The sequence below is a fragment of the Hyla sarda genome, chromosome 1, assembly GCF_029499605.1.
Source record: "Hyla sarda isolate aHylSar1 chromosome 1, aHylSar1.hap1, whole genome shotgun sequence".
NCBI classification, from domain to species: Eukaryota; Metazoa; Chordata; class Amphibia; order Anura; family Hylidae; genus Hyla; species Hyla sarda.
Genome location: NC_079189.1, coordinates 395,444,007 through 395,467,643, shown reverse-complemented (window position 1 = coordinate 395,467,643; position 23,637 = coordinate 395,444,007). Strand labels below are relative to the sequence as shown.

At 46.0% G+C, this 23,637-nt stretch overlaps 1 protein-coding gene across 2 annotated transcripts in view; it reads right to left on the bottom strand.

The window, feature by feature from the left end:
- Positions 1-23,637, bottom strand: part of LOC130276668 (polyadenylate-binding protein 2) — a 61,314-nt gene that overhangs the window by 9,372 nt on the left and 28,305 nt on the right. Inside the window, exons 1-2 of one of the 2 annotated variants that reach the window (XM_056526345.1) lie at positions 9,539-10,252; positions 9,147-9,261 (exon numbers count right to left, since the gene is read on the bottom strand). In XM_056526345.1, coding sequence (XP_056382320.1) covers positions 9,147-9,261; positions 9,539-9,862 — 439 coding nt within the window. In that variant the 5' untranslated portion in view covers positions 9,863-10,252. Of the gene's footprint in view, positions 1-9,146; positions 9,262-9,538; positions 10,253-23,637 lie in introns of those variants that run through there. The other variant, XM_056526361.1, reaches the window with a different exon arrangement.

Below are 23,637 nucleotides of genomic sequence, written 5' to 3'. Positions count from 1 at the left end.
AGAACCCATGGACCATAGACAATAGGCAGGAGCTACCAAGTCAGATGCAAGGAGACTAATTCTCTGACCTTTTCAAAGGTGGTGGATCCAGTGTTATCTATATACTGGTCTCACCTTTCAGCATACTTCTGTCTGTTCTTAGAAGAAAATCATTACTGGGAAATCTGTACAGAACAGGAAGTCTCTGCTTAGTGGGCAGAATTATAACTTCAAGATCATCATCAAATAGATAGTAAATTTGAAGAGAAAAAAGGGAAGAAGAAAAAAAACACCAAAAATTGTTAAATGTGTAAAGTAAAAACTGCGATATATCGCAATCCCAATCGAAACACGATAATTGCTGATTGCGATATGTCGATACAGCCCTTCGCAGAATTTTGCGATTAAGCTCTACTGTCAGGAGAAACAGTGGGCCGCACAATGGAGGGGCCAGGCCATGTGGGAGAAGTAGAGCCCGTCTGTGGTGGTAAGTTAGCTCCCATGCAGCATGGCCTGGCAGTGAAAATACATGTCCTAGGTCTGTGCTAGCGGCACTGTGAGAATCCCTCTTCTGAGGGAGGTGCATGAAAGTTAACGTCCAGGAGTGGGGCTGTGAGAATCCCTTTCCTCCTGAGTCAGGTGCACAGCCCTGCTCACACAGCTCCCCTGGATGTAGAGTTTCACAATGGCTCCATAAATCACACAACCACAAGTAGATTTTTACAGCCCCCTGGACATAGTGGAGCGGGGCTGCGAGAATCTACGCCCAGGAGCGGGGCTGCGAGAATCTACGCCCAGGAGCGGGGCTGCGAGAATCTACGCCCAGGAGCGGGGCTGCGAGAATCTACGCCCAGGAGCGGGGCTGCGAGAATCTACGCCCAGGAGCGGGGCTGCGAGAATCTACGCCCAGGAGCGGGGCTGCGAGAATCTACGCCCAGGAGCGGGGCTGCGAGAATCTACGCCCAGGAGCGGGGCTGCGAGAATCTACGCCCAGGAGCGGGGCTGCGAGAATCTACGCCCAGGAGCGGGGCTGCGAGAATCTACGCCCAGGAGCGGGGCTGCGAGAATCTACGCCCAGGAGCGGGGCTGCGAGAATCTACGCCCAGGAGCGGGGCTGCGAGAATCTACGCCCAGGAGCGGGGCTGCGAGAATCTACGCCCAGGAGTGTACAGGGGTGAAGAGGGAAATGTACTGGGCTGAGGGAGGTGCAGAACTGCATCCTGCACAGCTCAGCTTTCACTCCTCCCCTCCGTGTATGTTTGGAAACCTTTGGACAGTTGAAGGAAGGGGCCAACGCAAAATTGTATGGGGCGCAGTTCTGCACCTCATCACCGATCTGGGTGATGTCCGGCATTAACCCTTTAGATGTGATAAAATTTGATCCTGGCGTCTAAAATGCCGAAGTAACTGCCGTTCGCTCAGTGGAGCTTACTGGGACACCCACAGCAAAATGCAGCTGGGTCAAGATCAGCTGAAACGACAGGCAGAGGTTCCCTATCTTCATCTGTCCTGTCCAACCGGCACTCCAAAAATGCAGGCAGCCACAGCAGCCTGTAGTAATGGAACGCCCATAACACTGATCAAAGCTGTGCTATGGCACAGCATTGATCAGTGTCTGCAATCACTAGATTTCAAGTAGTAGTCGCCCCGGCAGTATTTTCCTAACAGGGTGCCTCCAGCTGTTGCAAAACTACAACTCCCAGCATGCCTGGACAGCCTTTGGCTGGAGACACTGTCTGGAAAACCCTGCCCTATGGGGACAAAAAAAAATTAGATAGAAAATGCAAAAAATTTTAATAAGCCCCTCCCCTAATAAAAGGTTAAATCACTCCTTTGCCCCATTTTCATATAAAATAATGTTGACAAAAATAAAAGTATTTGGAATCGCCACATGCGTAAATGTCTGGACTATTGAAACATAACATTAAGGAAACCACGCGGTCAATGGCATGAAAGTTAAAGAGAAAAAAAAGTGACCAAAAAGTCCAATCAAAAAGGGAAATTATAAAAACTACAGATCAGGGCCAAAAAATAAGACCTCATACATCCCAGTATACAGAAAAATAAGTTATAGGGAGTCAGAGATTCTGTGGTAAAATTAAACAAGCCTCATATGGGTCTGAGTTATGGCTATAAGGAAAAAACAAACTCCTCCCCCCCCTCCCTAAGTCACTCCCAGTCATCCCTCCTACACGGCTGCACTGCACCATAGAGCAACGTAACCGTGCCGGAGAGTACACAGACTACACTATACCAGGCCCATGAAATTGCTGAGGAGGAATTAGGCTATTTTCTTCCCATTTCATATCAAATCCCTTCAATTTTGTGTTCAGTCAATGAACATGACATGGGGGTTGACTATATGAAATAGGAGGGATTTCACCATTTGTTTATTACCGTATTTATCGGGGTATACCACGCACCGGCCTATAACACACACCTTCATTTTTCCAAGGATATTTGGGTAAAAAAAAGTTTTTTACCCAAATATCCTTGTTAAAATTAGGGTGTGTGTGCGCGAGTGTATACCCTGATACACTGTTTGACCCCGCAGAAGCCCCCAAGAAAGGCAGGGGGAGAGAGGCCGTTGCTGCCCGCTTCTCTCCTCCTGTCTTTCCTGGGGTCTAGAGTCCTGCTGCCGCCGCTTCTCCCCCCCTGGCTATCCAGAGACTGCCACCGCCGCTGCCCCATTACCTCCCCGGTTTTATAATGACCTGTTCCCGGGGTCCACGCTGCTTCTGGCTCCGGAGGCGTTCTTAGCTGTCACTGTGCGCCGGGCCACTGACTGTGACGTTGAAGAAATCACTTGTCATTGCACAGCGCATAGCAACAACGCAGGAGACCGCCGGAGCCAGAAGCAGCCCGAACCCTGGGAACAGGGGAGGCAATGGGGCAGTGGCGGCGCCGGTCTCTGGACCCCAGGACAGGCAGGGGCAGAGAAGCGGGCAGCGACGACAGATCTCTGGAGCTGCAAAAGCCGCTGCAGTTCATTGATTTAAAGCGCTCGCTTTAAATCATTGAACTGCAGCAGCTTATCGGCGTATAACACAGATAGACTTTAGGCTAAAAATTTTAGCTAAAAAAATGTGTGTTATACGCCGATAAATACGGTATATCGCAATAGCATATCAAAATTGCAATATTTACCACCATAATCACACATTTTCCCCAAGTTGTGCAGCCCTAGTAAAAACCTGACATAACTTTCTGATGCCATTCCCTTTATGTGCTAGTGCATTTCCAAACAGTTGCCCTGTCAGACTCCCAGGGGGAAATGTATCCTTGCCTGTGTAAACCAAATTAATTGTACATGTTTGCCTGGGAGTACTACATGTGTATTTTCTCACATTCAACAATGAGGCGCACAGAAGGAAAGTAGCTTAGACGGAAACAAATTTCTATGTTTGGACCGGTCATAAAAGATGGTTTCAATTATTTATGCAAAAATATAAAAAAGTTAGTTAACAAATCACTGACTACTGCAAAAAGCTCACCATGCCACACTACAGTCAAGTTTTCTTGAACATGTGAATTAGTTCTGCAATATTTTTTTTACAGTTTACAAAAAAATAATAAAAAACACAATACCCCCCCGGATGCTTTAATGCTTTTTACTAGGTCCCTGATATAAACCCATTGTCACAGACAGCCTCTCCCTTCATGTAGAAAAGTCCCTAAATGTTTGCACCTTGCTGTCTACATACATTATACTGCTCCATTACTAATAGACTTTTAAGCACTTCAACCCCTTTAAGGAGCCATACTATCAGTGATTTAATAAAGTATTAAGTGGCTGTAAGGTAGGCATTAAAGGGGTTAGGCTGTGTTCACACCTCGCTTTGTACTTACGGTTCCCGTATGCGGCTGGGAAGAGGGGGCGGGGCTTAATCGCTGCGCCCGCACTCAGCCGTATTCGGGAACCGTATTTAATGCATGTCTATGAGCTGACCGGAGTGAACCGCAGCCTCTGGTTGGCTGCGTTTTCGGCCGTATGCGGTTTCCCGACCGTAGGCAAAAACATGGGCGACCACGTTTTTGCCTACGGTCGGGAAACCGCATACGGCCGAAAACGCAGCCGACCGGAGGCTGCGGTTCACTCCGGTCGGCTCATAGACCTGCATTAAATACGGTTCCCCTATACGGCTGAGTGCGAGTGCCGCGATTAAGCCCTGCCCCAGCCGTATATGGGAGCCGTAAGTACAAAACGAGGTGTGAACCCAGCCTTATTCAGTATTTTTGCTTCATCCTTTGAGCCCATGATGCCAAGTTATAATACTGTCCCTCCATGCGCCACTTTGTCACATTTTCATGCACAGGACCCACACCCTGAAGTGCTGTACTATTTTACTGTTGACCTTTCCCAGCATTCCATGCGGCCAGAGACTATCCTAAGTCACACAGTCTTGAAAGGGACACTGCCATTCTTCAGTGGGTGGATAGCATTACTTCAGTAAATCCCTTATAATCTGCTATCCATGCACCCACTGCAGCATAGCCACACCTCATGGAGACCATGTGACTTAAGACCGATTGTCTCTGGCCACACGGAATGCTGAGAAAGGGCCAAGACAACAGTATAATAAAGACTTGCACTACAGCATTTCCCGATGTGTGTTCCCTCTCTTCTACCTGAAAATGGATTATAACTTGGAATCATGGGCTCAAAGGATGAAGAAAAAAAAATACTCTGACAATACCTCTAACATTAAATGCCAAATTGAAATGCTCCATCATGAGCCATATGGAGCTGCTGTCATGTTTGGCAGCCAAAAGGCTAACAACGGTCTACATAGGATTGAGGGCAATCACCACGGCTCAGGTCTGAGGGAGAGCACTGACTACCCCATCTAGCCCCTCACTAGAAGATCAGGAGCCATAACTGATGGCACAAACAGCTAGAGAAGAGGAGAGCCAAGTGCATGAATCTGTGGAGCAGGGCCTCAGCATTAATCCCCCATTTACAGGATAGAAGATGAGTGATCAGTGGAGTCCATATCACTCCTAGCAGGCAAAAGATAAGCAAGGAAAGTACTTGTCCAACTGCTCCTCCCTTCATCCGGGAGGTCCAAGGCACCCACGTTCTCATGTATTGGTTGAGGTCAGACCCCCACTAAAACTAACTAGTGGGATTAGTGTCTTGTGGGCAAGCCTTATAAACTTCCTGTAACCTCCATAGACTTACATGACGTAGTGGCAGCACACTGGCAAAGCCACTATATGGAGATTACAGTGGCTGTAAATTTGCATAGAGCCATCACCCCCATTCACCAAGTGAGAATCCCAGAGGCAGGGGTTGCACTTACACATTCTGGAATATCTGATGGGAATAGCCCTAAAAACCTCTTAAATGGGACAGAAGAACAGAAGACATCTGTACAAGCATCTGCTGTTCTGCTGGACTCCGGATATTCTTACACTATATAGATATTTATTCATCTGGATTGCCACCATGTAATACTACTGTAGTGGATATATACCTGGCAATGGCTTTACCTGTAAAAAATCTATTTTCAAAGTTGGTATTAGTTGGGCACATAGCAATAAAATGACCTCCATGACACCTGCATTTTTATATTCATAGGCCCAGATTTCGGTACGGTAGAGAGGTGCAGCAGGATGATGAATTTTGCGCAGCACTGCTGTGGTGGGAAAAGTTCTACCACATACACTTTTTCTAGACGCTTGTGAGGGAGGGAAGTAGACACTTTCCCGGGTCCTGAATTTGGCAGGTTAGGTGTTTTTACCCAATTTCACAGAGCTGCCGGGACATTTTTACTTGCATTTTAGATACTACAAACAAATTTGATTGCGGTGTCTAAGGGGTTAAAGCCGGGCATCTCCGTGATGGGTGATGTCTGGCATTAGAGATAAGTCCAGATGGCAGATAGTCGCCGGGACCACCCAGATATGACCCGCGCTCAGCTCCTTTGCGCACAAAATAGCAACTTTTGACAGAAGTCACAAATGATAAATATGTCACCACTGCATGGTCTCAAAGAAAAAGTTCTACGGGTAGAAAAAAAAAAAAAAAAAAAGTGTAAAACTGTTTATATCAAAAGGCGCATAAAAGTCTCTAAATATGCTGCTTGTGTCTGAACGAAGCCTGAACCTAGCAAAAAATGCTCTAAAAGCAATGATAAATCTGCCCCATAATCTTTTATTCCACCAGAAGTACAGTCTATTGTAGGCCAGAACTGCATTAATTTATATGCTGTGTATCCACACATTTACAAGAGAATGACGTTTATTATTAGAGATGAGCGAACTTACAGTAAATTCGATTCGTCACGAACTTCTCGGCTCGGCAGTTGATGTCTTTTCCTGCATAAATTCGTTCAGCTTTCAGGTGCTCCGGTGGGCTGGAAAAGGGGGATACAGTCCTAGGAGACTCTTTCCTTGGACTGTATTCACCTTTCCCAGCCCAGCGGAGCACCGGAAAGCTGAATTAATTTATGCAGGAAGAGTCATCAATTGCCGAGCCGAGAAGTTTGTGACGAATTGAATTTACTGTAAGTTCGCTCATCTCTATTTATTTATTATCTGTAAGCTGAGCAATAAGGTCCAGACATGGTCAGGGACTTTAAAGTAGAGCTGGGCGGTATGACCAAATATGCGTATCACGGTATTTTTGTAACTTATGGCGGTTCCACGGTATATAACGGTATTTCTTTCACCCCCCCCCCCACTATCATGTTACCCGCCAGCGCTGTTCTGCTCCCCCCAATTAATGATCAGCCCAGCGGGGTACTACTCGCGTCACCCGCAAGCACTGCCCTCCTCCTCTTTGTTGGGGGCCGCCAGCGATGGAACTCTATACTGTACGCCAGTGGTCTCCAACCTGCGGACCTCCAGCTGTTGCAAAACTACAACTCCCAGCATGCGGCTGTGTGGGCATGCTGGGAGTTGTAGTTTTGCAACAGCTGGAGGTCCGCAGGTTGGAGACCACTGCTGTACGCTGTATCCCTATAGCCGGGCTACAAAAGATACAGAAAAACTTTAAACTCACCTACATCGGCCACACGCTGGGGACTGGAACGCCGGACAGCCGTCAGCCTATCACCGGCCGGAGCGATGTCCCGCCCCTGCCAGTGATAGGCTGAGCCCACTGTCATGTAAGAAGCCGGCCAGAGCTCCTTACATTGACAGTGGGCTCAGCCTATTACTGGCAGGGGCGGGACATCGCTGCGGCTGGTGATAGGCTGGCGGCTGTCCGACGTTCCAGTCCCAAGGAACAGCATGAGGCCGACATAGGCAAGTTACAGTTTATTTTCTTTATCTTTCGCAGCCCGGGCATAGGGATACAGCGTACAGCAGTGGTCTCCAACCTGCGGACCTCCAGCTGTTGCAAAACTACAACTCCCAGCATGCCCGGACAGCCGTTGGCTGTCTGTTACCAAAAACTTCGGTATTCGGTATGAACCGCTATACCGCCCAGCCCTACTTTAAAGTGAAGGAAATCCTGAAAGAACTGATAAGGACAGGTGTAGGTCAACTAAGGTTTGGGCTCTAGCACTAAAACGTGCTGTCTATATATATACAACTTTAGTCAATAGCTTCTACAAGTGTATGGCCAGCTTTAGAAGTGACCGGAAACACTGGCAGGAGCAGGCTGACCACTAGTCACTAATCACCCACCCTGTCTCAACCGCCAGGAGTCCAGTCACTTATGGAATGCAAACTGCTACCAGGATTACCTAGACCAACCTACTGGAACAAGGTAATCCCAACACAGTTTACCTTTATTCTTACATGGCCCCACCCTGAAGTTATTAAAATAAAAACCAAATATGCAAATGAGGTGTTCTGGCTTAGTAGGGTGTTCCAAGACCCTTGGTGCTTAATCTATCCTGCAATGCTGAACGTCACAAGTTATGGTCACATGATTGTGACATCACAGGTGATATGCCGCCAGCATGTAGCAGATACAGAGACCCGCTCTCGGTGATGGCACAATCATGTGACCATAACTTGTGAAGGCAGTCAATGGTGCTGTGTGGACCTCTCTGCCCAAACAGGACCTGCTCTATATCTGCTAAATACAGTAGACTTGGGGGAGGGTGCGCAAAAGCACTTAATATGCATATTTACATTTTCAGACAACTTGGGAACGGCCCAAATCTTTGGAATCAGTGTCACCCGCACTATTACCCTGTACCACAGTTTAGTGTGGGTGACACTGCTGACAGATTTGCTGCATCCGCAGCATATTTCATTCTGCTGAATGCGCCAACAGCAGTCACAAGAGGGCCCGCCGAGTGAGCTCCTGGCTGTGGCCAGCGTGGAATCCACCAATGTGCACAGACACCGAGCTACCCAGCCACAATCGGGAGCTCGCTCTGCAGGCCCTCGTGACTGCCGTTGGCGCATTCCGCATAGTTAAATATGCTGCAGAGGCACCTAATGTGACCTTGCCCTTTGTCACCAAGAACATGCTTGTGAAGCTGCACACAGTGCATTAGGTGTTCACAAGCATATTCTCCACATATATTAACAAGACTGCTTTATACTTTAAAAAACTGCCTTAGAATTACTCCGTGAGCCCGGCCTACAGACAGGCGGGTTCTGAGGTCTCCTCTGATGCATGGACACTTTAGATTACGTTTCGCAATTGATTGATAGCTACATAGGGCTCATCTGTCTTATGGGGCAGTCCTATGTGCCAGTCAACTGCGTGATGTAGCCAGAGAGAGGCGCTGCAGAGCACAGCGGACCCCCCTCTCCAACTGTTAGCCCGGCTCGTGGAGGAATAATAAAGCTGTTTTCGGTTAGTATGAAGCAGCCTAATTTACTTCTACAGGTACGCCCAGAATATGCTTGTGAAACCCTAGTGCACTGGGTGTGCGGCCATTCTTGGTGGGCTCATTCACACCTCCTCTATGCCTGCCCCGAGCGGCAATCCACCGCTACAAGCAGACACATGCGCAGTGTACTCGCACACATCGCGGCCGCTCTCCCTCGCACATCAGTGTGTCTGTAGTGATGGATTGCCGCCCCGAGCAGGCATAGAGGAGGCAGCACTGCAGGGTCCATTGTCGGCGGATCCATCCAGCCATGTGAATAAGCCCTAAAGGTGAATAGCTGAAGCCATTGAGCAGATGATAAAGAGGGTCTCTGAAGCTCTATGTCCTCTTGTGGTCTGAGGGTCTCCCCCTGTACTATGCGCTTACCATTTCCGGGCGGCGGGCTCATGTTCATTTGTTTCTCCACCTCATTCTGCAGCTCCTTTAACTTGACTGCCTCCTCCTCCATTTCTCTAACACGGGCTTTGATGGCCTCCAGCTCCTGAATGAGAGAAGACAAACCATAGTCAGACCATTAGGCCCACAACAACACCATGTACCCAGAACAATGCCCACGAGCTGTACATCCACCACTACCCCACAAATTAGTGAGAAGAGGAATGACGACATCAGAGGAAGACAGTGACGTCATCACATCAAACCATACATGAGCACAGCTGCATCCATTCAGCCATGACGTCACATCGCATTACATAATGCGGCTCGAATGGACCCCCTCCCCTCACAGGCCCGGATGTGGGCAACCCCTCAGCGCTTACCGGGTCCTCAATGGCAGGGTCCCCCCCGAGCTCTCCCGGCTCTTCCTCTTCCAGCTCCATTTCCTCAAGCTCCTCCAGGGCGCCGGCACCCCCGCTCTCTGTGCTCCCTCGTCCGCCGGATCTCCTCCCCGTCGGGATTCTGCCCCCTATCCGTCGACTTCTCCGGCCTGGGCCCAACAACTCCAAGTCGAGATCCAGCCCTCCGCGACCTATGGACTCGTCATCGCCGGCATCTTGGCTGCCACCGGCTGACCCCGCAGCGCCACGGAGCCCGTTCTCGTAGTCAGCCCCACGCAGTGCCGCTGCTGAGGACACCGCCGCCATCTTAAAGAGAGATTGAGCGCCCGGTCGTAGAGACAGCCCTTATAACCGAGCTACAGTTCCGAATGGTGGGCCCTGCTGCCAGTCTAGAAAGCGCCCGCTACCATTGGCTGGATGGATAAGCTTTTTGTTTTGCTACGCGCCAGGGGAAGTCCCGCCCATCCGGTATCTCGTGATTGGTGTAAGAGAGTGTCAGTTAGGAGCAGGGCCACACCCCGATACTGCTGGATACTAGGCCGGGGGCAGAACCGTCATGGCTAATGGTGTTAGTATAACATTGGTGGGGCCCTGGACTCTCAGACTGGGGCCCAGTGAGCTAGTCATGGTGGTAGTTAGGTCGGCGCCAGGGATGAGGTATGTCCGATAGAGGTGAAGAAATCCCAGCACACCAGATTATGCTGAAAAGGATTTCTTTTAGTCAAGCAAAGTGCGCATGCGTAAACGGCTGTACTGGCCAGAACGCGTGCTGCGTCTATGATGCGCATTTTGCTTGAATAAAAGAAATCCTTTTCAGCATTATCCGGTGTCCCGGGATTTCTTCACCTCTATTGTATACCAGTTGGGAGCGGGAGCCACATTGTTATCCAACATATGAGAACTGTAGCTGCTTTCCACTATAAACAGTTCCACACCTGTTCTCAGGTTGTATGTGGTATTACAGCTTGGCTCCATTTACTCCAATACAGTGGAACTGCAATACTAATCACAACCTGAGGACAATAGGGGTGCTGTTTCTGGAAGAAAGCAGCTGCGTTTTCTAACCCAGGATACCCCTTAGCCCATTTTGATATTTTTCCTCCTCCCCTTTTAAAATCTATAACTTTTATTTACTCTATTTTTGTTTTGATGAGACTCTATGATCACTTTTATTATATTTTATCTGATATATGATGTCATTAAAAAAAACTTTCTACATTTCTGTTTACCATTGGGGCTCATAAACCTATTTTAATAGTTTGGACAATTACCGACTTGGCAAACCAAATAAGTTATGTTTTTATAAAATGGGAAAATAAGAGTGATTCGATTTTTTTATTAGGGGAGGGGTTTTATATATTTTTACAAACATTTTTTTATTTTACACTTTTTAAGTCCCCATAGGCGACTTTTATATTCTATCATTAGATTGCATTCACTGTATAATGCTATGCCTATGGCCATTACACAGTGATATCAGCGATCTACTGCTAAAGCCTGGCTAAGGCTGAGTTCACACCACGTTTTCTTAAATACGGTTCCCGTATACGGTTTGGAGGAGGGGACGGGGCTTAATTGTGGTCGACCACGTTTTTGCCTGCGGTCGGGAAACTGCATACGGCCGAAAACGAAGCCGACCGGAGGCTGCGGTTCACTCCGGTCGGCTCATAGACTTGCATTAAATACGGTTCCCGAATACGGCTGAGTGCGGGCGCCGCAATTAAGCCCCGCCCCCTCCTCCAAACCGTATACGGGAACCGTATTTAAGAAAACGTGGTGTGAACCCAGCCTAAGCTAGGTGCATAATTGGATCTGTGATAGGCATGTAAGGGGATTCTCCTCCGCCATTTTACCTCACCGAATCCCTACGATCACGTCACAGGGGTTTGGTGAGTTCCACTGAGCTACCAGCAACTTTCATTTTCAAGTGTCGCAGACACTTTCTTTAGACACCAACTCACAAGTGACATCTTCTCTAATCAGCGTCGTTCCCTTTTTTTCTCCATCTGGTCTGCACCATCATGACAATTTCTTACAGCCACAATTCTTCACCGTTAAACCTGCAAAACAAACCTATTAGACAGAGGGGTGTAGAAGAGTGTACATGGGTGGCAGATGGGAGTAGAAGAATGTACATGGGTGACGGGGCAAAGGGGGTGATAGAAGGGTGTACATGTGTGACAAAGGGGTGTTGGGGGTGGACAGGAGTGTACATGGCTGGCAGGAGAAGAGTGTACATGAGTGTAGAGGAGTGAACATGGGTGGCAGAGGGGTGTAGGGGTGTACATGGGAGACAGAGGGGTGTAGAGGAGTGTACATGGGTGACAGGAGTGTACATGGAAGACAGGGGTGTACATGGGAGACGGGTGTATATGGGTGACAGAGAAGTGTACATGGGAGACAGGGGTGTACATGGGTGGCAGATGGGAGTAGAAGAATGTACATGGGTGACGGGGCAAAGGGGGTGATAGAAGGGTGTACATGTGTGACAAAGGGGTGTTGGGGGTGGACAGGAGTGTACATGTCTGGCAGGAGAAGAGTGTACATGAGTGTAGAGGAGTGAACATGGGTGGCAGAGGGGTGTAGGGGTGTACATGGGAGACAGGGGTGTAGAGGAGTGTACATGGGTGACAGGTGTAGAAGAGTGTACATGGAAGACGGGTGTACATGGGAGACAGACGGGTGTACATGGGAGACGGGTGTATATGGGTGACAGAGAAGTGTACATGGGAGACAGAGAGGTGTACATGGGTGACAGAGGGGTGTATATGGGAGACAGAGAAGTGTACATGGGAGACAGAGGGGTGTACATGGGTGGCAGAGGGGTGTAGAAGAGTGTACAGGGGGGCATCGGGGGTGACAAAGGGACAGAGGGGTGAACATGGGTGACAAGGATGTGGTCAGAGGGGTGGACAATGGGGGGGGGGGTAAACATGGGTGACACAGGGATGACAAGGGTGGAGAGGGGGGTGGACATTGGAGACAGGGTCAGAGGGGTGGACATGGATGACAGGAGGGTGGACAAGCGGTTAAAAGAGGGGTGGACAGGAGTGAAAAAGGGGTGAATAGGGGGGTGCACATGGGTGAAGACTGGGAGGGTGGTCAGAGGATTAGGTGCTGAGAAACATATACAGACGCCCCCCCCCCCCCCCCCCCCAACACACACACACCTTGTGGGGTCAGATGAATTCCCTTTTCCCTCCTTAAAAGCCACTATAAAATTGAGATGCTGGACAAACCTTTGTTGAAGCTTGTGGCAAAAGCTGACAAGACATCCTAAGATACAGCTGGACTCTCACTCACAAGGACTGCTATACCATTATGCTGTAAGGACTTTTTTTTTTTCTGAACTTGTCTTGCTGAACTCTTATATATTTTTGTAACTGTATGTCATTTGTTTATTTTATACATAGCACTGTGATACCTTTTTCAGACTAAATGTTCAATTAATCAGCTCTGGTCTTTGATCTCTAAATATAGGAGCTCACCTTTCTGAAGGCAGCTCTGGTGAAACATGTTTATCAAAGGGTTAATTTGGTGACTTGCTGGGACTAGTAGTGAATACCCAGAGGCCTGGTGGCTTTAACCCTTGCACTATCACACTCTCTCTCGTGTCTTGGCTGGACCAATAGGGTGTGATCGTGACAACTATTTTTTTTAGTGCTTGCTGTATTTTACCTGTAAGGAAATCTTAGCACTAAAAGAAATTGCATACATCTTCTTGTGTGTAAATTCCAAAGACAGAGCTCAGTGCTGGTTTAAAAGACATACAAAAGAGTGCAAGACAGTTCTGTCCTCCCCATCTCCTGTTTTACCTCCTCTGTCTCATCTCGGAAATATGGAGGCATATCGCAAGCAGCCCAAACCTGCACTGGAGCTAATGTGCCAAGAAAAGGACATCCCTACTGCAGGAAAGAACAAGGAACAACTTATTGCTGATCTTGTGGAGTATGATGCCCGTGCAGAAGAGCTGAGTGACATGAGACAAAGTCCTACAGCTGGAACTGCCATCCAAGGACTGATATCTCCTGGGGAATACAACATTACTCCCCATCAGGACAGTACTCCACATGAGGCCTTGGACTCTTATATGTGGACTGCCTTACAACACCTTGGGAATGTGGATGCCAATATGAAACTCCAACTTCTTCTCCAGTACCAAACTGCAGAGAGAGAGGCACAGGCACAAGCCGCAGAGAGAGGTGGCACTAAGAGTGGCCCAGCGGAGGCATGAACTGGAGGTTCTGAGGCTGAGAGGGGATGCTTTATCTGCACGCAGTGATGTGCAGGATCAAGGAGACCACAAACCCCGCTTGGAGCATTTCCCCATGTTGGAGAAAGATGGTGATCTGGATGTGTTCCTGAGGGGATTTAAAAAGGTTTGCCGGCAGTTCCATCTACCTAAGGAACAGTGGGGACGATCTAACCCCACGGCTGCGAGGGAAAGCTCTGGATGCGTTTGCTTCTCTTCTCTCTTAAAGGGACCAGGACTATGAGGCAATAAAATCTGCCCTACTAAAAAGTTTTAATCTGACTCCAGAGGCTTATAGGAAAAGATTTCGGACTTTGCAACAAAGCGCCACAGAAAGCTGCACTGAACATGCAGGCCATCTAAGGACTGCATTCAGGCAATGGACTGGGGCCTACAAGCGGAAGCAGCTGAACTAGGAGATGACTTTGCCAATAACAGGGCGCCAGCAGCAAAGCGTGGATCTGCACAAACTGGAGCAAGTACCTGGAGGGGAGCCACACAACCACAAAGCACCAAGCCAGCCAGGAAATTCTTGCCATCATCACCAAAAGCTACAGGAGCCACATTGGGTCAGGGACACACCCGCCAATGTTACAGATGCACTAAGATTGGGCACCTGAGTGCCACTTGCCCCAACAATAATTCTTCACCGGCAGCAGGAGGACACAGTCATTCTTCTGGTGTCTGGAGCCGTGGAAAAGAGAGGGGATAACCTACAGAGTGTAACTGTGGGCGACCGGGTGACAGTGGGTTTACGAGATTCTGGAGCCTCATTTACCTTGGTGCGGCCTGAAGTGGTGGATACAGAGGACATCATCCCTGGAAGAACCATGGCTTTAAGAGGATTTAGAGGTGTGCAAACTGCTGTGCCCATGGCCCGTGTGTTCCTGGATTGGGGTACAGGCAAAAGTTTGCGGGAGGTGGAAGTCTCTGAGGACATCCCTGTTAATGTTCTGCTGGAGAATGATTTGGGACGAATGCTCTGTCATTATGCTCCAGAGGACACTACCTGCACACCAGATGGGCTAGGAGAGAACACGGTTCGTTCTGAGGTACTGTGCGAGACTTTGGGAGACACCTGAGGGAAATGTGCTCCCTGATGCCACGAGATGGGGGGAGGGCAATGAGCATTTCCGGGGAGCTCTGCACAGTGACCCTTCCCTTGAAGGGCTGAGGCAACGTGCTGAACAGCCAGGTGCTGACACAGATGGGCATCGGGTATATTGGGAAAACAATATCTTGTACTGGGACTCCCTTTCCAAAGGCATGCTAGGGCCCTAGGAGAGAGAGGCAGTTAGTAGTTCCTAGGTAGTACAGGAAAAAGCTGCTGAGGTTAGCCAATGAGATAACCCTGGCAGGACATTTGGGAGTGGCCAAGACAAAGTCCAGGTTGGCACACAATTTCTACTGGCCAGGTATGGGTATTGCTGTTGTAAATTACTCTGTAAGAAGGTAAATGTACAGTACTTTTGTGGTGGAGTATGTTCTGAGATTCAGGAACAGGATGCAGGCATTGAATGGGCTAGTACATGACAACCTCACAGCAGCACAGTCAGAAGTACTGGTATGATCGCAATGCAAGGGACCGGGTAATGGACAGAAGGGAATGGCTCTGAACCCCATCAGGCAGAATAAGTTGCAGGCTGCCTGGGAGGGTCCCTTCCCCATATTGCAGCACCTAGAACCCACCAAATATGTAGTTGCCCTTAATGAGAAAGGTCAGAGGCAGAGACAGTACCACATTAATATGGCATACTATGACCCAGAGGAGTTGGTACTCAGTATATGCAGTGCACCAGAGGAAGGGCGGGGTAGTGATCCCTTACTGGACCTAGTGGGGGAAGCTAAGAGCCAGGGATCCCTTCAGGATGTGGAGATCAATTCACAGCTCTCAGCTGCAAAGAAAAAGGCAGCTAAATGAGGAAATAGGCCCCGTCAGTGCCAACCTTGCCTGGGAATGCAGGGCCTGTGGTGTCAAGAAAAGAAATAGATTAATGGTGACAGATCTATCAGCTTGGAGAGGCAAGATCTCTCTGTCTCCATCTTAAGGGGGAGATGCCAGGCCCAAGGCCTGATTATGGAATCATACATGTGTATTATAATTGTATTTGTGTATAATGTATAATCTAAGGCATGGGTGAGGGTTGAGACTGTGTATTTGTTTTTGTGCATTCCAGTTTTATTGGGGGGGGGGGGGGGTCTGTCTATCTGTGTTATACGTCCTTTGAAGTCAGGCACTCTGGCCATCATAAAACAAACTAAGATAAGGGACCAGAAAAGAGGGATGGCAGTTCCACTCCCCCCCCCCCCCCCCCCCCACACACACACACACACACCTTGTGGGGTCAGATGAATTCCCCTTTCCCTCCTAAAAAGCCACTATAAAATGGAGATGCCGGACAAACCTTTGTTGAAGCTTGTGGCAAAAGCTGACAAGACATCCTAAGATACAGCTGGACTCTCACTCACAAGGACTGCTATACCATTATGCTGTAAGGACTTTTATTTTTGTTTTCTGAACTTGTCTTGCTGAACTCTTTTATATATTTTTGTACCTGTATGTCATTTGTTTATTTTATACATAGCACTGTGATACCTTTTTCAGACTAAATGTTTAATTAATCAGCTCTGGTCTTTGATCTCTAAATACAGGAGCTCACCTTTCTGAAGAAAGCTCTGGTGAAACATGTTTATCAAAGGGTTAATTTGGTGACTTGCTGGGAATAGTAGTGGATACCCAGAGGCCTGGTGGCTTTAACCCTTGCAACATCACACTCTCTCTAGCATCTTTGCTGGACCGATAGCGTGTGATCATGACATGCACTATGACAGGTATGCTTTAAATATTGTCTTATACAGAAAAATGACAAATAAGTAATTGTGTGTGTGTGTGTATACACTGCTCAAAAAAATTAAGGAAACACTAAGATAACACATCCTAGATATGAATGATTGAACTAATGGTATGAAATACTTTCTTCTTCACATAGTTGAATGTGCTGACAACAAAATCACACAAATTATCAATGGAAATCAAATTTATCAACCCATGGAGGTCTGGATATGGAGTCACACTCAAAATCAAAGTGGAAAACCACACTACAGGCTGATCCAACTTTGATTTAATGTCCTTAAAACAAGTCAAAATAAGGCTCAGTAATGTGTGTGGCCTCCACATGCCTGTATGACCTCCCTACAATGCCTGGGCATACTCCTGATGAGGTGGTGGATGGTCTCCTGAGGGATGTCCTCCCAGACCTGGACAAAAACATCCGCTAACTCCTGGACAGTCTGTGGTGCAACGTGGCAATAGTGGATGGAGCGAGACATGATATCCCAGATGTGCTCAATAGGATTCAGGTCTGGGGAATGGGCAGGCCAGTCCATAGCATCAATGCATTGTCTTGCATTAGGAAGAACCCAGGGCCAATCGCACCAGCATATGGTCATGCTCAGCACAAGGGGTCTGAGGATCTCATCTTGGTACATAATGGCAGTCAGGCTACCTCTGGCAAGCACCTGGAGGGCTGTGCAGCCCCCCCCCCCCCAAAGAAATGCCACCCCACACCATTACTGACCCACTGCCAAACCAGTCATGCTGGAGGATGTTGCAGGCAGCAGAACATTCTCCACGGCATCTCCAGACTCTGTCACTACGCTGACAGACACAGCAAACCTTCTTGCCACAGCTCGCACTGATGTGCCATCCTGGATGAGCTGCACTACCTGAGCCACTTGTGTGTGTTGTAGACTCTGTCTCATGCTACCACTAGAGTGAAAGCACTGCCAGCATTTAAAAGTAACCAAAACATCAGCCAGGAAGCATAGGAACTGAGAAGTGGTCTGTGGTCACCACCGGCCAAACCACTCCTTTATTGGGGGTGTCTTGCTAATTGCCTATAATTTCTACCTGTTGTCTATTCCATTTGCACAACAGCATGTGAAATTGATTGTCAATCAGTGTTGCTTCCTGAGTGGACAATGTGAGAAGTGTGAGTGACTTGGAGTTACATTGTGTTGTTTAAGTGTTCCCTTTATTTTTTTGAGCAGTGTGTGTATATGTGTGTAGTGAATGAGATATTATGCCAGGAATTTGTGCTCAAAATTAAATCCAAATTTGTTTGCAGCAAAATCCAATTAATCTCAATGGTATTCTGCTGCTCAGTGCACACTACCAAACTTCAAATGTGGATCTGGATTCCGCTGAAAGAATCAACAAGTTATTCGGCAGAATTCCTCCCAGAGAATTGTCAATAGGACTTAGCATTACGGAGGTTTATTTCTGCTATGAACTCGGCAGAAAATAAACAGACTCCTAACAAGGATCCGCTGATGAAATTCAGTGGGGAAATTCCTTACTGAATTTCCGTAGTGTGCATGGACCCTTAGGGTGAAAGTATATAAAATAATAGCTAATAATAAAACATCAGTAATGTAAGTAAGCCATGTAGAAAAAGCAAATATTGTAATGGATGGTAAGTATTACACTATGTTCACACAAAGTTTTTGGTCCTGCCTTTTTACCACCTTAAAAAAAAATGCTGTTTTTTTTCAGCCATCTTTTGCTCAAAAGACGGCTGGATGTTCTGAAATAACAACCAGTAAATAATACAATGTGTGCAGAACAAGACATTTTTTCCATTGAGTTACATTAGACTCAATGACTGGAAAAATACCCTTTTTTGCTATCTTTGTACCAGAAAACAGCAAAATAACTGGCATTTTTTGGTACAAAATGGGAAAATAATCATGTGTGAACATAGCCTTCAGGTAAACCAATACAATACAGTGATCCCTCAACATACAATAGTTTCAACATACAATGGTCTTTTCTAAATCATTGTAACTTGAAACCAGACTGCTACGGACAGTCCAGATCTGTGAAAAGTGTCAATGGCTGGAAGAACTGACCAATTAGAATGGGCATTCACTGGTAAAACCCCTGTATTTCTAAAGTGAATTCAATGACTGTCTGGAAGCGCCTCCCTACAGTACAGAGAGGTATTACATGTTCTGTACTACTCTTAGCCTGTGGCAGGGGCTGCTCCTTTGGACACCAGGTGAGGGCGGCTCCATTACTTTTTTAGGACATTGCGTGTACTGTACAGGACCCTGAAGAAGCTTCTGTCCTCTACATAGACAGTGATTTACAGCTCCCAGCAGATCTTTATTACTTTTATATGTAAGGATTTTCTTTTTCTATATTAGTTATCTACTTATTTTTCTTTAATCCTCACTTTTTCTTATTTTTGGATGACATTTTGGGGCTTCAGAACCAATTACCAGGTTACCAGGTTTCCATAGAGTTATGGTCTCAACATACAATGGTTGTCCTGGAACCAATTCATATTGTAACTTGAGGGGCCACTGTAATGTAGTACAACATATCTCATTGGTGGCATTGTATTGTGTATGGTAATATACATGATCTTTTAGAATTGACTATTATATGGAGCAAAACTAACAAAGGACTAGTGGACCAGTGATAATTCATACTAGTACAGAATTAACCTGGGTAATAGTTCAAGAATAAAGATAGCTTAGCGTAATTATGGAACAATATGCGAAGGCAAAGCCTGTGAGATTTGCACCCAACCCATAAAAAGGCACAGTAGTGTTACACATATTAAACAATTGAACACTTGTTGGCTACCTACACCAATGTGACTACATATTTTTGTTGGTTGGCTGTTTTTAGTTTTGAAGGATTTAAAATTTAGCTTTCCTCTAGACCACGACTAAGAGCTAAGTAGACTGGAAATGTGTCGCTCATAGGGAACCTGTTTTATACCAGTTTTTTATTTAATTTTTAAATGGATTAAATATAGCCTATGATTTTAACTGGATTGTTGGACAATAACAAGGATCACTGGAAACTGCCATGCTGTTGGTCTGCTACAGTGTCCATATATCTGGGAGCCATCATGCAGTGTTAAAGGTGTATTCTGGATATATGAAATTGACATACTTACCTACCTGGGATCTTGTAGCTCCCACTGGTCTCACACTCATCGCTGTGCTTTCTACTTCAGAAACAAACTTGTCTCGGCAGTGACGGTCCACATCTGCAGCCAGTGATTGGCTCAGTGGGCTGTTACCACAGAGAAGAGTCCATCTCGGAAATAGCAAGCACGGTGACAAGAGGGGGACCTGAAGAACTGGAGTTGTGGGGTACCCAGCTAGGGGGAATACGCCTTTTTTATTTTTATAGCAGCCCAAGCAAAATATAAAAAAGTATATACCCAAAATACCCCTTTAAGACCATACGTTGAGGATCTAGTAAGCTATTCCCTCTCTTTCTTATGTCTAGTTGTATAAAGTCAAGCAACTACCAATGCAGTCTGCTTTTACACACATAATTAAAAGAATGGGTTATTCTAAAGAGATCCCTGAATTCCAATGTGGAACTATAAAGGCCCATGCACACTACGGAAATTAAGTAAAGAATTTTCTTTCTGCATTTTCTCATGGAATGTGTGCCTAAAAAAATGAAGAGGCTTTGGCACTTATTTTCCATGTGATTTGTATCCAAAATAAGCGACAAAATGGGCTTCCACTAATGGATTTCACCAGAATCAAATTCTGTGTTGGAAGTTCCACAACAGAACTCCCCTAGTGTATAGGGCAGCAGAAGACTCAATATTTACAGTTTTGACTCTCCTCCCTTATTTCTTCATTGTTTGTTGTTTTTTTCTGAGGTGATTTATATTGATTAATCTTAACCCAGGACGAAGCCCATTTTGACCATAAGAACCAGATCATTTTTTGCAAATCTGACCACTGTCACTTTAAGCATTAATAACTCTGGGATGCTTTCACTTATGAATTTGATTCAGAGTATTTTCATGACATATTCTACTTTATGTTAGTGGTAAATTTTAGTTGATACTTCCATAAATTTTTGGTGAAAAAAACAAAGTTTCATCCAAAATGTAGCATTTTTCTAACTTTGAAACTCTCTCTAATAAATTATATATCGATTCACATATACAATATGTCTACTTTATGTTGGAATCATAAAGTTGACATGTTTTTACTTTTTTTGAAGACATTAGAGGGCTTCAAAGTTTGGCATCAATGAAAAAATTTTCACAAAAATTTCAAACTGAATTTTTCAGGCACCAGTTTTAAAGTCAATTTGAGGGTATTTATATTAGAAATACCCCATATTGGACCCAATTATGAAAACTGCACCCCTCAAGGTATTCAAAATGTCATTTAGAAAGCTTGTTAACCCTTTAGGTGTTTCACAGGAATAGCAGCAAAGTGGAGGAGAAAATAAAAGAAAAAAAAGTTTTCATTTTTACAAGGGGTAAAAGGAGAAAAAGCCCACCAATATTTGTAACCCAATTTCTCTCGAGTAAGGAAATACCTCATATGTTGATGTAAAGTGCTCTGTGGGTGCACTAGAGGGCTCAGAAATGAAGAAGCGCCAATAAGATTTTGGAGAGCGAATTTTGCTGAAATGGTCTTTGCTGAAATGCATGTCGCATTTAGGAAGCCCCCATGATGCCAGAACAGCAAAAAAAAAAAAAAACAACAACACATGGCACACTATTTGGGAAACTACACCCCTCAAGGAACGTAACAAGGGGTACAGTGAGCCTTAAAGGGGTACTCCGGTGGAAAACATTTTTTTAAATCAACTGGTGACAGAGTTATACAGATTTGTAAATTACTTCTATTTAAATTTTAATCCTTCCAGTACTTATACTACAGAGAAAGTTATTTTCTGTCTGACCACAGTGCTCTCTGTTGACACCTATCCATGTCAGGAATTGTCCAGAGCAGGATAGGTTTGCTGTGGGAATTTGTTCCTGCTCTGGACAGTTCCTGACATGGACAGGATAACATTGGCCTAGCTGAACAATACCCCTATGTTCCCATAATATGTAATCTGCCAATAAAAAGAATTCAGAAAGGGCCTGATTACACCCCTTCACTCCTGGCTTTACTCCATAATGTGCACACTAAATTAGTTGATGTCAGGTCCTAATGTATAAAGGGACCTGTCCCTCATGTTTAGAAAGAAATAAGCGACTGGTAGGCCCCAACTTAGAACGGTCAGCCCATTTCCTCAGTTGCTGCAGTTGAGAGGCCAGGAAGTACAGGAAAGGGTTAGGTTGAGACAACTCCACTACAGTTTTACTACATTGTAATACTAACACACACAAGCTAGAGGGCACTGCTGTGGAGAAAGACCAATTATGTCAGCATGTACTGTGGAGGCTAGCGATCTGTCACTGTAACAACGCGGAGTCCTGATGCCTGTGGCTCCGGAGGTGCTGAGAACATCGCTTCCACTCTGAGCGCCCTGCTGTCAGCCTGAAGTCGGATCTGTCCGAGATGCCATAGAAGTTGGTCTGCTTTTTCCTCGCAGTGAGTGGGGGTACCTTTTTATCTTCTTATTTTTGCTACTACTTTTTAATGTTTTCAATTTAAGTCAAGGTATCCTGCCCCCCCTCCCCCCCCCCCCCCCCAACACTCCAGTATACAAAAATGACGCTGTATCCTAGTAAAGTGGGACACCGTAATCCAGGCAGGAGAATTCTGCAAGATCTCCAAAAAAACATTTTAATCAAGTTAGCCCTTTCCACCACAGACAAAGACAATTTACACCAAACAGATACTTTTTGGGCACTCTGATCCAGTTGGGGCAAGAGGTTATAGGCAACAAAGTCCTGAACTGCTAGGGTGACCTGGATACCTAAATATGTGAAGGTAAAAACCTACTGTATCTGGAATTCTTGCACTGGAGGCAATGAAGGATTAGAGTCTAGGGACATAAGAACTGATTTGTCACTACTGATAAGTAAGCCAGAGTAGAAGCCAAATTCAGTAATAATGCATATAACAGGACCCCACAAACTAGCTGTTTCCCCTAGGAACAACAGCATGTTGTCTGCATAGAGTGCCACTCTGTCCTCCAATATTACCATAATGTTGTGGTTATCTTATTGTGAACTGGCTATTTCCTGTTGTAGTTTCCTTCTTCAACTACAAGTCCTATAGTTCCTTGTTTGTAAGTGTGAGGTCACTTTCCTCCCTCCCATACATCAGCCAACCCACCCATTGAAACAAATTAGTTACAGAATGATCTCTCTCCCACCCAGCGGTTGCTCCACCCACTGAAGCAGGACAGGCTCTCTTTCATCACCTGATTAGTGATGTAATGTCTCGGCCGCACTGCAACCTGGGACAACAGTAATTTTGTATGCTGTTAAAAAGAAACTTTGGGGCAAAAATCACATATGAATTGCAAGACCACCATCACACATAGGTACAGGCACTATATTATGAACTACACTAGTTTTATAGCCCCTGTATCATAGCCAAATACTGTAAAACAAAAATCCCAGAATACCCCCTTTAAAATTCACCCTGGCCACCGAATCTCCATACAGAAGGTGGACATAAAATAGGGGCCAAATCCCATATGGTCCATGACCCTCCATAAGTAATTTCACTCGACATTGTCAACAGCTTTGGCAGTGTTAGGGGGAAAAAAATGGATCTTACCCCTGCATCCTCCTACTACATTTTGAGGTTCAAAAACAATTGGCAGATATCATCCACTGTGGACAGCATAAAGCCAGTTTAATCCCTGTGGACATACAAAAGGATCACTTTCCCCAACCTATTAACAAAAATCCATGCCAATATATAATATTTTTTATTTTTTTGCATATACCAATTCATTTATTGAATTAATGTAAATAGGGGTACAGAAACAAAAGACAGGGAGGGGAGAAAGTCAGTTCAGAAGCCATATAAACACAATAACCTGTCGCACCAGGTTATACAAAGAAGACAACAAGTAAATCTCAGG